The sequence below is a fragment of the Pantherophis guttatus genome, chromosome 4, assembly GCF_059756535.1.
Source record: "Pantherophis guttatus breed Tessera chromosome 4, ASM5975653v1, whole genome shotgun sequence".
Lineage (NCBI taxonomy): Eukaryota > Metazoa > Chordata > Lepidosauria > Squamata > Colubridae > Pantherophis > Pantherophis guttatus.
Genome location: NC_142066.1, coordinates 147,575,104 through 147,589,077, shown reverse-complemented (window position 1 = coordinate 147,589,077; position 13,974 = coordinate 147,575,104). Strand labels below are relative to the sequence as shown.

At 40.3% G+C, this 13,974-nt stretch overlaps 1 protein-coding gene across 1 annotated transcript in view; it reads right to left on the bottom strand.

Moving 5' to 3' along the window:
* Positions 1 to 13,974, bottom strand: part of PTPRN2 (protein tyrosine phosphatase receptor type N2) — a 717,244-nt gene that overhangs the window by 657,954 nt on the left and 45,316 nt on the right. Inside the window, exon 2 of the mRNA XM_060683595.2 lies at positions 5,853 to 5,903. Coding sequence (XP_060539578.2) covers positions 5,853 to 5,903 — 51 coding nt within the window. The remainder of the gene's footprint in view (positions 1 to 5,852; positions 5,904 to 13,974) is intronic.

Sequence of the window (13,974 nt, the reverse complement as noted above, 5' to 3'; positions counted from 1 at the left end):
CGAGCAAGCCGACACCTCAAGACCTGCCCGCTCCCATCCTGACTTCGAGAGCGACGACGCCCGAACCCAGAGAGCCTTGTCGATTCCGTCCTACACCACAGACCGAGGCAAATGCCAACGCCCCCAAAAGAAAAAGAAGAGCAGCCGCCGTCGTCAGAACTCCCAAGGCCGAACCAGAGACCGACTCGTCTGAAGAGGAGCGGAGCGAACGAGCCGCAGTGGAGAGAACCTTCCACGACGACGCCGAAGAAGAAATGAACAACGCGCATGCGCGAAACTATGCAGACGGTCCAGGAAGACATGAACTGGCGAGAGAACCGCGCAGACTCGTTGCGAGCATCCCCATGCCGTTTTGCAATTTTCTACACTTGCGAGACCACGGACTACCTCAGGTTGTAAGTAATGGACAAAATAATGTGGGAAACTTACCCAGCGACTTCCCAAAACTAAGGGTTGATGGCATTAATTTGCAAGAATGGTATCAACAGCTCCAGGTTATATTTATGAAAGAAAATTTACTATTTTTTATCACTAGTCCCCCAAAAAGACCTTGGACTTTAAAAATAGATTGTTTACACCATAGGGCATTTTTCTTAATAATATCTAGTGTGTCTCCTGCAATGTATCATAGCATCAAACCAAACCTAACTGTTTCAGAAATTATTCAATGCATGTTTAATTTGTTTCACAGCGACAGTGTAGCCACCACCACAAGAATGTCTAAGGATTTCTTTTCATCTAGGGTGAAACCAGGGGTTTCTATAAGTGAGCATTTGATATCTTTAAACAAAATAAGAGCTGAACTGCATTTGAGGGGGGAGGTGATTTCAGACCAAACAATGAAAAGTGTTATTATCAATTCACTTGATTCATCATGGGATAGTTTTATGTCACATTTAGACACTATCAATCTAGGATATTTATCCATAGAAAGTCTATCCAACAAATTGATAGCAGAAGACAATTCAAGAAAAAATCGTACTAGCAATCACACAGAGCACAAACCTTTTAGGAAAATAGCTTTCCAAGACAAATATAATGAAACGCTTAAATGTCACAATTGTGGATCCAGGGAACACAATAGAAGAGATTGTCCCAAAATTTCAAAGGAAAGACATAGGTCAGAATATAGAAACAAATACAATTATAGACAGTCTTCCATAGATAAACATAGATATAGAAGCCCACCAAATTACAGAGAAAATAGAGGGGGCAGAGAAAATTCAAAGGATAGAAAATCTGGTTCACTGAATGGACTAAATAAACAAGACAACGCTAAAATACAACAAAATGAGAACAACAATTGGCTTATTGATTCTGGAGCAACTAATCACACCACTAATAACAAAAATATATTGTCTTCATTTACAGAAGATAAATTTGTAATAAAGGTAGCTAACCAAGAAAAGGTTCAAGTATTAGGCAGAGGGAATGTAACCTTGCCTGGTCTAGGAAAAATAGAGGGGGTATTATTAATACCTGAAATACCTCATAACATACTAAGTGCCATAAAACTAAGTAGAGACTCTGACATTAATATAGTTTTCTCAAAGGGAAAAGCGACTTTAGAGAAGAATAAAATAAATGTAGGCACTGTGATGATTAAAGGAGGCCTACCTTATCTGATAACAAAGGAAGAATGGTTGCATAACATTGATTCAAATATAGAAGATTGTATTGAAGCAGATGATGAAAATATTAGCAACAGTGACAATGATGAATGTAAAATATCTCATGATCATGCAGATGCACACAAAGAAAAAAAACCAAAAATAGGTAAGCCAATTCATGATGAGTGTGCTCACATCTTACATAGGAAGTTAGGACATGCCAGTTTTCCTGTAGTGCAAAAAATGATTGAACACGCAGAAGGTGTCAAAATAAAAAATTGTGAAAACTATTTGGAATGCTCAGTATGTAAATCTACAAAACTAAAAACTAGTCCCAGGCCAAGAAAATCTACTAGAACAACCAACAAAATTTTTGACTTAGTACACATGGACCTAGTTGGCCCATTAACTCCATCAATCACTTATAGAAAACGTTACTTCCTGACAATAGTAGACGATTATAGCCGCTATGGGTTTGTTTACACATTAAAACACAAAGATGAAACCTATCAATCTAGGATATTTATCCATAGAAAGTCTATCCAACAAATTGATAGCAGAAGACAATTCAAGAAAAAATCGTACTAGCAATCACTAAATTTAAGTAATCACTTAAATTTCAAAAATTTAAGGAATTTTACAAACGCATAGAAACACAACACAATATCAGAATAAAACAAATTATGACAGATAGGGGATGCGAATTCATGTCTAAAGAATTCTCCCAATGGTTAAAAGACAAAGGAATGTTACATTACACATCTAGTCCATTTTCTGCGTTCCAGAACGGGATTGCAGAGAGGAAAAATTCCACTTTACAAACCATGATTAGGTGCACATTGGAGGATGCTGGCTTAAGCAAACAATTTTGGTCAGAAGCCTTACATTATTCAAATTACACACAAAATAGAACCTGGTCCAGTATTGTAAATAAGACACCATATGAAGTAATGTATAATAGGAAACCAAAATTAGCACACATGCACATATTTGGAGTCACTGCAGACGTACACATACCTAAACAGTTGAGAAGGAAGGGAGAAAACGTATCCAGAAGACTCAGATTTATGGGATATGAAACTGGCACCAAAGGGTACAGATTCATTGATAATAATAACAAATTTATAGTTTCCAGAACAGCTGTGTTCCATGAACAGGCCAACTGGTCTAAATTACATCTTAATGAAATATTTCCAAATAAATGCAAAGATACAAAATCTCATGAGGAAGGGACCATAGAAAAACAAAATATCAACAAATATAAAAGCAAAACCAAAACTTGGACAAATAGCCAACACAAAATAAAGACAGACACACTAACAAAAAAGGAAGCAAGATATTTGCATGATAACAATAGCAAACCTGAAAGAGCCATTCGGAACAACAGAAATCAAACACCAAATAAATACAGAGATTACATAATGCATATGGATGGTGAACCGATAACACCTAATACATATGAGGAAGTGTTAAAACTTCCTCATGAAGAAAAAGAAAAATGGGAACTTGCTATGAAGAAAGAGATGGAAAGTTTACAAGGATTAAATGTATTTACACCTGCAATTGCACCTAAAGATAAAACAATTATTGGTACCAGGTGGATATATAAAATTAAGAACTTAGAAGGAGGCAATACTCTATACAAAGCTAGATTAGTTGCACAAGGTTATGCACAGAAATACCCGGAGGACTATACTGAAACGTATTCCCCCACAGTAAGAACTGAGAGTGTCAAAACAGCTCTAGTGGTAGCATCAGCACTCAACCTTGATGTATTCCAATATGACATACAGACTGCGTATCTACATGCGAAACTAGATAAGGAAATATATGTAAGAGCACCTCACAGTCAGTACACCAACAAAAATGAAATTTGGCTGTTAAACAAAAGTTTATACGGATTAAAACAATCAGGTAAAAGATGGTATGATTGTTTAGTAAAAGTACTTAAGACCATGGATTTCAATGCTACCACTGCTGATAACTGTTTCTTTGTCAAAAAGGGTGATGATTACACTGAATTTGTGTTGATTTATGTAGATGACATTTTGTATATAGGAAAACACAAAGAGAGAAGAGAAACTTTTGTAAATAAGTTAAATGAACATTTCTCGTTGAAATCTCTAGGTAAAGTGAACAAATATCTTGGTGTCCAAATTAATAAGACTAGAAAGGGATTCAAACTTACTCAGAGAGATAAGATTATAGAACTTTTAAATAAATGTAATTTAAACAATGCCAAACCTTGTGATACTCCTATGCAAATTGATTTTCTTAGAAATACTGATGAATCTTCTCCTGAATTCAAAGATAACACATTTTATAGATCAATCATAGGTTCACTTCTTTATATATCTAATTGGACTAGACCAGATATCGCCTTACCACTCAATTTATTATCCAGACACGTCAGCAAACCAACAATGTATCACTGGGAAGCTGTTAAAAGGATTTTAAGATATCTGAAATGTACACTAGATTTTTGCTTAGTATTAGAACCTAGTGATAATAAAGAACCAAAGCTTGTATGTTACGCAGATGCGGACTGGGCTGGCGACACATCATGCAGAAAAAGTACATCTGGTTATATTTTTTTCTTGAATGACTGTCCAGTTTACTGGTATACTGGTAAACAAGAACTAGTAGCCACTTCAACGACAGAAGCGGAATATGTTTGTTTATCCAAAGCTGCAAATAACCTTGTATGGTTTAATGATTTAATTTCAGATGTTTGGAAAAAACCTGCTTTGCCTTTTGTTATGCATGAAGACAATAAAGCAGCCATTGAAATATCTAGATCCGACGCCATTGGACAAAGGTCCAGGCATATAGATATAAAATTTAAACATGTGAGACAATTATCTCAGGATGGATTTATTAAAGCAGTGCATTGTGATACTTCAGAACAATTAGCTGACATATTGACAAAGCCTTTACCTTCTAAACAGCACAAATATTTAACTTCTAAATTGTATGTCTTGTATTGTCCTGAATCTGAATGTAATTGGTGTTGCATAACGAATCGGCATTTAGAGGGGGATTTGTCAGATGTAAATGCCTTATTCTATAATGTGTAAATAGTATATGAATGGGATATCAGGGGTTAACTTATCCTTCTATTCTTAATGTATTCATATTTCACCACTCCCTCATATAGCTCCACCCACTGTATATATAAGGAGCCACCTTCACCCTTTTCCTTGCTTCTATCTGTGAATATTCAGTGAATATAGAATGCCTATTGTAAATAAAAGGAAGTATATTTAAACCTTTAACTCTTACTATTATTATTGAGTCTGATCCTAAAAATATTGCAACAGTTTCAATTATATAGTCAGAGCCAACATCTTGTCTTGGTGCTCAAGTGGCTCTTGTGAGTTGAAAGCCTTTATCTATTTAATGCCCCCCCACACACACACACGCACTTACAATCTTTGGGACTAACTGAGCCAAATTCAACCTCAATTTCATCCATACATAGATAAGAGCACTAAATTTGTCTCTCTGATATTAAGGAAAGCTGTTTCCTGTAACAGGGTTACAAGAGGCCCAAAAATCATTCAGAAAAAGGCAAGAAAATTACGTTATGAAGTTATCTAGTTTGGGTAATGAAACATCTGCAAGAAAACAAACAAACTCAGAGAGCACCAAGGATCCCTCATGAAGTCAGGCAGGCTGGACAGAGACAACCAAAGGCCTGGTTATGACCCAGGGCCCATAAAATGCCCAAGTCTGTTCTGGTATAGATTTGTCAAAGTCTTCTGTAGAAAATAAAGCAAAAGTAGAGCTTCTTATTGTATTGTGATGGTACATCACATTTAAACACCTACATTCTCTGCAATATTTTGGAACCAACTTCATGATTTAACAGTTAGCAGAAGAAGGCAGGAGATGCGTAAATACAAAATGAGTTAACATTGTAATTGGGCTGGGAATTACTACTGATGTCTGATCTCTCCAACTGGAAGAATTACTTAATTATTTAAAGTACAATATAGGTGACTAGATTGTGAGCAGGACACATGTACAGTATTTTTTTTTAAAGAAATGATTATAGATCTTGCTTCTGCTCTCTCTTCTTGGACAGTCTTATCAGCTAATAATTATTACAAAACATAAAACTTTCATTGCCTACTAAATGAGCAATTTACTTGATGTAACACAAATATATATATTTTTCAGTTGAATAGGCATCAATATACAAAGCTTTCAGAAAAACGTGCACATAATTCAGAGACTTACCATTTACACAGATTTCATAAGTTTTGCAGAGATCATCTTCAAAGAGGCAGCCTAGGATGCAACAAAAATACACAATCAAAATGAGATCAGGCTAGCTCAAACTAGTCAAAACTTAATTTTGTGGTTATAAAAATCAAGGCAAAGCAAAGATTAATTTCATATTAAAAGTGCAAGCTAGACAGTGCTGAATGGGAAAGGCTGACAAGAAAAACAAAAACAGAAACCAGAATTTCTAGTTTTAAAAGATTCATTATTTTCAAATTACGCTTTCACAAAACATTTTCACTGTTCACGCTTCACTGGATGATTTCTGGTGAGAGAGGTGCATATTTTTATCTTCTGTTTGTGAACAACCTACAATGAAAAATGAATGTCCTAAATTAAGAGGGATTCCATATTGTTTCTCAGATCCATGCATGATTGTATATACTGTACCTTGGTCATCTCCATAGTCTTTTTCTAAGCTAAGATAGCCCTTTCTTGCCAAGAAGATGCTTGAGCATTCCAGTCACTTTGGCTACCTATATCTTCTCCAAATGTGGCAACTAAACTATATGCAGTATGTGTAAATCCTTCCTCCAATGATTTGCAGCTTCTTCATATTGAATGGACATTTTCACAGAACAATCCACTATGATCCTGGTGTCTTTTTCTTCTATTATCAGTCATTTGGTTAATTGAAGAACAAAGGAGTATTCCCCCAAATTATTTTTCAATAACAATGCAAGAATCACAATTTCCAGTATCATAATTTCATCACTGGAAGAGGTTCCATTTTTTCTTCCTAATTCTCAGGGAAGGCAGATTCGACTGAACCTCTATGTTATTTGTTTATGCTTGAGGCTTAATGTTCATCACATTTCACTTCTTATATTGAATATTGTCTTCCATTTTGCTATTGAGCCACCAAGTTTAAACAAATTGCTTTGGAGCACATGTGTAATTCAAATAATACCTTTTAATTTTACTCAAGTCACTTTTGTATTAACATCTAGTAAGCAATCAATAAGCACAGGAAAAATTGATTATATAATGCTGCATTTTCTATCTGTCGACAAAAGTTAGCAATTACATACTGATTAGAATGAGGTATCTGGTGCAATTAACTATAAGATATGTGTCCTGAATATCAAATTAATAAGTGTTTATAGCAAACTCCAATACTTGTTTTCAGAAAAAAGCAGATTAAAGTGGCCTTAAAATCTCCTTGAAAATACAATATTTTAGTGGGTTTTTTTTATATAAAATGAAGCTGAATGTTGCTGTGCTTCACTCATCAGCCAAAGTGTATTATAAATATCATTTGATTTGGATTATAATTTCCTAAAACATTAAGTTACAGCAGATTCAAATTTTAAATATCTGATCATTAATTGTAATTCCTATAACAAATAATATGAAGACAATAAACAATTTGAAGATAATAGAAGCATTATATCCTGCAAATTCTCTAGTCATTGCATGAATTACAAAAACTGTTATTTCATCTTCTAACAAACAATCCCTCACAATTACCTTCCTATGTAAAAAGAATTAAAAGTGAACATAAGAAATACCTTAAATGACATTAAACTATACAGTATTTCTAATTTTGTTCTAAAAAAGTGGCCTGGAGTGCAAGTGATACAAATAGCTATTTGGAGCTCATTAAAGCAGCTCAATCTGCAAGCTCTTTAAATCGCCAGCCAAATTTCCTGAGGGAAAAATCACAGCTATTTACAGAATTGCAGATTGATCTTTTAGAAAAGAATCCAAAGTACTTTGGTCTTGGAAAACAGAGATTCACACCAGTAGTGGTATTCACTTACTTTCATTACCGGTTCACAAATGTGAGACCGCGCACCACCTCTGCACATGGACAGAGCATCTGTGATGATGGATGGGCAGATGGGCGGAGCCTCCTGTCACCCAAACCAGGTAGAACCGGTAGAATCCCACCACTGATTCACATACACACCACAATTCCCAAGGGAAAAGAAGAAGAGAAAGTGTCTTGAAAACTTTAAATTATCTTGATAAGGAAGGAGAAAATGGGGGGGAGCAGGTTATCCAGGGGTGGGTTGCTACCGGTTCTCTCCAGTTCTTGCGAACTGGTAGTGGAAATTTTGAGTAGTTCAGAGAACTGGTAAATACCACCTCTGCCTGGCCTCACCCCCAATCTATTCGCTGCCTCCCGAGTCCCAGCTGATCACTAGAAGGAAAAAAACTGTTTAAACTCTTGCCACGGCGCTTCAAAGGGCCGCCCTACAGCTGATCAGCAGTAAAAGGCAGAGTGGTGGAGACTAGTGCACTCCAAAAACAAATGGTAGACCAGTGCGCTCCAAAAACAAATAGGTAGACCGGAACACTCCAAAAACAAACGAGTAAACCAGTATGGCTTTGCAAGCAATTAAAAGCCTGGTAGACCAGTACCTCTGCTAAATCCTAAAGAATTGTCACATGACCATCAAACCATACCCACAAAATAAGCCACGCCCACAGAACCAGTAGTAAAAAAATTTAGAACCCACCCCTGAGGTTATCCATCAACTTATCACTATAGTTCACTTAGGTGACAATTCCACCTTTTGATTCAGCTTTATTATTATTATTATTATTATTATTATTATTATTATTATTATTATTATTATTATTATTATTATTATTATTATTTGAATTTGAATTTGTATACCGCCCTACTCCCGAAGGACTCAGGGCGGTGAACAGCCAAATAAAATACATATAATACAAATGTTAAAATACAATTAAATAATTGGCCTAGAAAACAAAATTTAAAACACCCCAAATTCATAAGACAAATTTAAAATTTAAAAATTTAAAAAACAGTTTAAAAGAGAGGTTAGGCCAGGCCGGCCTGCTGGAAAAGAAATGTTTTGATGGCGGAAAATGCGCAGGTCCGGGATCCTCCGTATCTCCGGGGGGAGCTCGTTCCAGATGGCAGGTGCCCCCACACAGAAGGCTCTCTCCCTGGGAGCCGCCAGTCGACACTGTTTGGCCGATGGCACCCTGAGGAGCCCCTCTCTATGGGAGCGTACTGGTCGGTGAGAGGATACTGGTGGCAGAAGGCGGTCTCGTAGATACCCCGGTCCTAAGCCATGGAGCGCTCTAAAGGTGGTAACCAAAACCTTGAAGCGCACCCGGAAGACCACCGGGAGCCAGTGCAGCTCACGCAGGAAGGGTCACATGGGAGCACCCCGTCGCTCCCATAACCACCCACGTGGCCACGTTCTGGACCAGCTGGAGCCTCCAGGTGCTCCTCAAGGGGAGCCCCATGTAGAGAGCATTGCAGTAGTCCAGGCGGGAAGTGACGAGGGCATGAGTGACCGTATTTAACAAGTCCCAATCCAAAAAGGGACGCAAGTGGCGAATCAGGCGAACCTGATAAAACGCTCTCCTGGCCACAGCCGTCAAGTGCTCTTCTAAAGACAGCTGTGAGTCCAGGAGGACCCCAGGTTGCGAGCCCTCTCCATGGGGGCCAACGACTCGCCCCCAATAGTCAGTGATGGCACCAACTGACTATATCAGGATGTCGGAAACCACAGCCACTCGGTCTTGGATGGGTTGAGCCTGAGTCTGTTTCTCCCCATCCAGATCCGTACAGCCTCCAGGCACTGGGACATCACTTCAAGGGCATCATTGGGGTGGTCCGGGGTGGAGATGTACAGCTGGATGTCATCAGCGTACTGGTGGTACTTCACCCTGAAACCATGGATGATCTCACCCAGCGGCTTCACATAAATGTTGAACAGAAGGGGCGAGAGGACTGACCCTTGTGGCACCCCACATACAAGGGGCCTTGAGGTCAACCTCTGCCCCCCTGCCAACACTGACTGTGACCGGTCGGAGAGGAAGAAGGAGAACCACCGCAACACGGTGCGTCCCACCCCTAACTCTTCCAGCCGGTGCAGCATGATACCATGTTCGATGGTATCAAAAGCCGCTGAGAGGTCTAACAGGAGCAACCCCTGTCCCAAGCCCTCCAGAGATCATCAACCATTGCGACCAATGCTGTTTCCGTGCTGTACCCAGGCCTGAAGCCCAACTGGAACGGATCCAGATAAGCCGATTCATCCAGGTACTGAGGGAGCTGTCGTGCTACCACACTCTCAACAACCTTCGCAACAAAGCGAAGGTTGGAGACTAGACAGTAATTAGCCAATACTGCCGGGTCCAGGGAAGGCTTCTTGAGGAGAGGTCTCACCACCGCCTCTTTCAAGGCGGCGGGAAAGACACCCTCACTCAGAGAAGCATTTATAATCCCCTGGAGCCAGCCTCGTGTAACCTCCCAAGAGGCCAGCACCAACCAGGAGGGACACGAGTCCAATAAACATGTGACAGCATTCAGTCTACTCAGTATCCTGTCCACATCTTCGGGAGTCACAGAATCAAACTCTTCCCAGATAATATTCTCAAGACCTGCCTCCATCCTCCCCCCTGAATCTACCCCGTCAGAGTCCAGATGTTCCCAAATCTGAGCGATTTTATCATACAGATATTGTACAAAGTCCTTGGCTCTACCCTCCAAGGGGTCCTCCTGCGCTTCCTGAAGGAGCAGGGAGCGGGTCACCCTAAACAGGGCGGCCGGGCGGTTATCTGATGATGCAATAAGAGCAGAAAAATAGTTACATTTTGCTGCTTTTATCACCATAAGGTAAATCTTAATATGAGACCTTACCAGTGTTTGGTCAGATTCAAACTAGTTGGTCCTCCAACCGCTCTCCAGGCATCTTTTCTGGCGCTTCAAGGAGCCAAGCGAGATCGGCGCCAAATCAGAGGCCGCAAAGGCACGACCCGATCCAAAGCTCCAGCGGCTGCCCTATCCCAGGCGGCCACCAGGTCTTCAGTCGAGCCATGAGCCAGAACCTCAGGAAACAGCCCAAGCTCCATCTGGAACCGATCCGGGTCCATGAGGCACCTGGGGCGGAACCACCGCATCGGTTCCGCCTCCCTGCAGCAGGGTGTAGCGGTTTGAAGGTCAAGGCGAAGGAGGGAATGATCCGACCATGACAAGGGTTCAGTCACTATATCCCCAATATCGAGATCATTCAACCACTCACCAGAGACAAAAATCAAGTCCAGAGTGTTTCCCTCCATGTGAGTAGGGCCATGCACTAACTGGGTCAGATCCATAGCTGTCACGGAAGCCATGAACTCCTGCGCTGCCTCAGACGCTTCACCGATGGATGGCAGGTTAAAATCCCCCATAACCATAAGCCTCGGGGTATCAACCGCCACCCCAGCTATAACGTTGAGCAGTTCGGGCAGGGCCGCTGCCATGTGGCAGGGAGCCAGGTACGTGATCAGCAAGCTCACCTGTACCCCATGACCCCACTTCACCAGGAGGGATTCACAACCTGCAATCTGAGGAACAGTGGCGTCCCTCGGACCAAGACCTTCTTTTATAACAACCGCCACCCCCACCCCCCGCCCCTACCCTGTGACCTCGGTTGATGAAATGCACAGAAACCAGGAGGGCACATTTCAACAAGGGGGACCCCCCCCCTTGGCCCAACCAGGTCTCTGTAATTCCTGCCAGATCCGCTCCCCCCTCCTGAACTAGATCACAAATGAGGGGGGCTTTATTTACCACGGACCTGGCATTGCATAGCATCAGCCAAAGGCCCAGGGCTTTCAATCCTCCATGTACTAAAGATGCATAAACTGATTCAATGCTTTAAAATTCTTGCCTGTTCACATCCTTTCTTCAGTAATGGTGAATGTGTAATATGGTAGATGTACTCCTCAACATCTCACAATGACCCTGTGCTTTCCTCACTCTAAATTCTCCATAGCAGAAGGAGAAAAGATGGCACATATTCAAGTATTTCTGGCTGCCATAAGTAGTATATGCCATCTGCTCTTATAAGTGATTCAGTGTTCATGCTCTTCAGAAGTTGAACAGGGAGAACACAGTGTGCCTGTAACTTTATTTGGCATTTAGGTAGAGAGATGTTATATAAAAAGTTTAGTTCTCTAGGCTCTTATAAAGTACAGCTTAGTGAACAATTTCACACTAAAAGTATATAAAATTATTAGAGCAGGGGTAAAATCTACTTACCTTCCCAACCGGTTCAGAAGCACACATGTGCATACGTCACATGCACACTCGGACACGCTGCACATGCGCAAACCCTTCTGCGCTTGCACAGAGGGTAAAAAAACAGGTTACTTCCTGGTTAAAACCAGGGAAGTAATAATGACCGGGAGGGTGGGCGGAGCCTCAGGCTGCCATCGCTACCAGTTCTCCGCACCACCGGCCTCCATCACTACCAGTTTGGCCAAACCAGTCTGAACCAGGAGCATTTCATCCCTGAATTAGAGACTGGGTAACGATAGGATGCACATCTAGTTTTTGTTTTGTACAAAAGGAGAATTTTGTACAAAATAAACTGCAGGGCTTATATGTATTTATTTCAGCTATCCTTACTCTAGTGATACTCAGATTAAATTACTGCAATGTAAACTGTTAAAGAGTCACAATGGTGGCAATTTAGCAATAGCCATAGCATTTAGACTTATATACCACCCCACAGTGCTTTACAGTATTCTCTAAGCGGTTTACAGAGTCAGCCAATTGCTCCCAACAATCTGGCTACTCATTTGGCTGAAATGGATGGAAGAAATGGATGAAAAAGATGGAAGGCTGATTCAACCTTGAGCCAATCAGGGTCGAACTCCTGGCAGTGGGCAGAGTTCTAATCACTGCACCACAAACTCTTTAAAATTTAAAAATCTAATCAATAAATACACAAATGCCCAAATGAATGGTTTCTCAGTAGCCTGGTCAGTGAAATAACTGGTCAACTTCAGCTCTAATTTACAGAGCAAATTTTCACTAGGGATTATTAAGCAAGATTGTTTTTTCTATCATTATTATTTATTTGTATTACTCCAATACACTTACATGGAGCTGCCCTTGAAGACAACCCAAACATTTCAATTGGTCCAGAATTAGCAAAGCACATAGTAATAGGGGTCCCTAGGCTTGTCCATATAATTCTTCTGTTGTGTGAGCTACAATGCTTCCAGTTTCTTTCCAGCTACAATTCAAGATGCTGGTCATCACCTTTAAAGCCCTACTGTATATGGCACAGGGCCAGGCTATCTGTAGGACCACCTTTCTCTAAGGACATCCCACCACATAGGGTGGACATACTCCTAATCCATTCCCCTCATCTGAGCTAGGAAGCAGGCCTTCTCTGTGGCAAGGCACCTGCCCTATGGAACATCCTTCCCTCAACTTCAGCAGGCCTCTGAGCAGGGGTGAAACCCAGCAGGTTCTGACAGGTTCTGGAGAACCGGTAGCGGAAATTTTGAGTAGTTCGGAGAATAGGCAAATACCACCTCTGGCTGGTCCCAGAGTGTGGTGGGAATGGAGATTTTGCAATATCCTTTCCCCAGGAGTGGGGAGGGAATGGGGATTTTTTAGTATCCTTCTCCTCCCACACCCACCAAGCCACGCCCACAGATCCGGTAGTAAAAAAATTTGAATTTCACCATTTCCTCTGAGCCTTTTAGCCTTCTGTAAGGCTTTGAAGACTTGGCTTTTCTCCCACACATTGGGAGAAGACTAGATAATCGCAGTAAAATGGATAAGTGCCATGTTTTGTTGTTGTTGTTGTTGTTGTTGTTTTTAATGTTTAATCAGTGGTGTTGTATATTTTTAAAATGATGTTAGATATTTTTATTATTATTTTTATTTTGGGGGGGAGCAACCCAGAATTAATAATTGGCTATATACATTTTAAATAAAATAAATATATTTATTATAGCTCCCACTTCAAAAGACCCTGGTGATTACAATGTTGGAGGTTTCCTTTATAGCCAAGCTGATGTAGGGGACGGTTCCAAGTTATTATTATCAGAATAGAAGCATAAAGAGTTAACTAAATTTGACCCAACAAGGTAATAAATACAGTATAAGAGGTTGTAATCTTTCCGTACTATAAACTAGCATATATAGCTTATATATATTCTATTCTTTGTGTACTTGCCTATGGTTAGTATTTTAAAGTATAGCCACAATATTACATAGCTGGAGTATATCCATGTTTGCCCAATATGTGACCCCTGGACATACCAGTTCCTGGTTTGAGATATGTGCCAGGTACTGAATTGTACA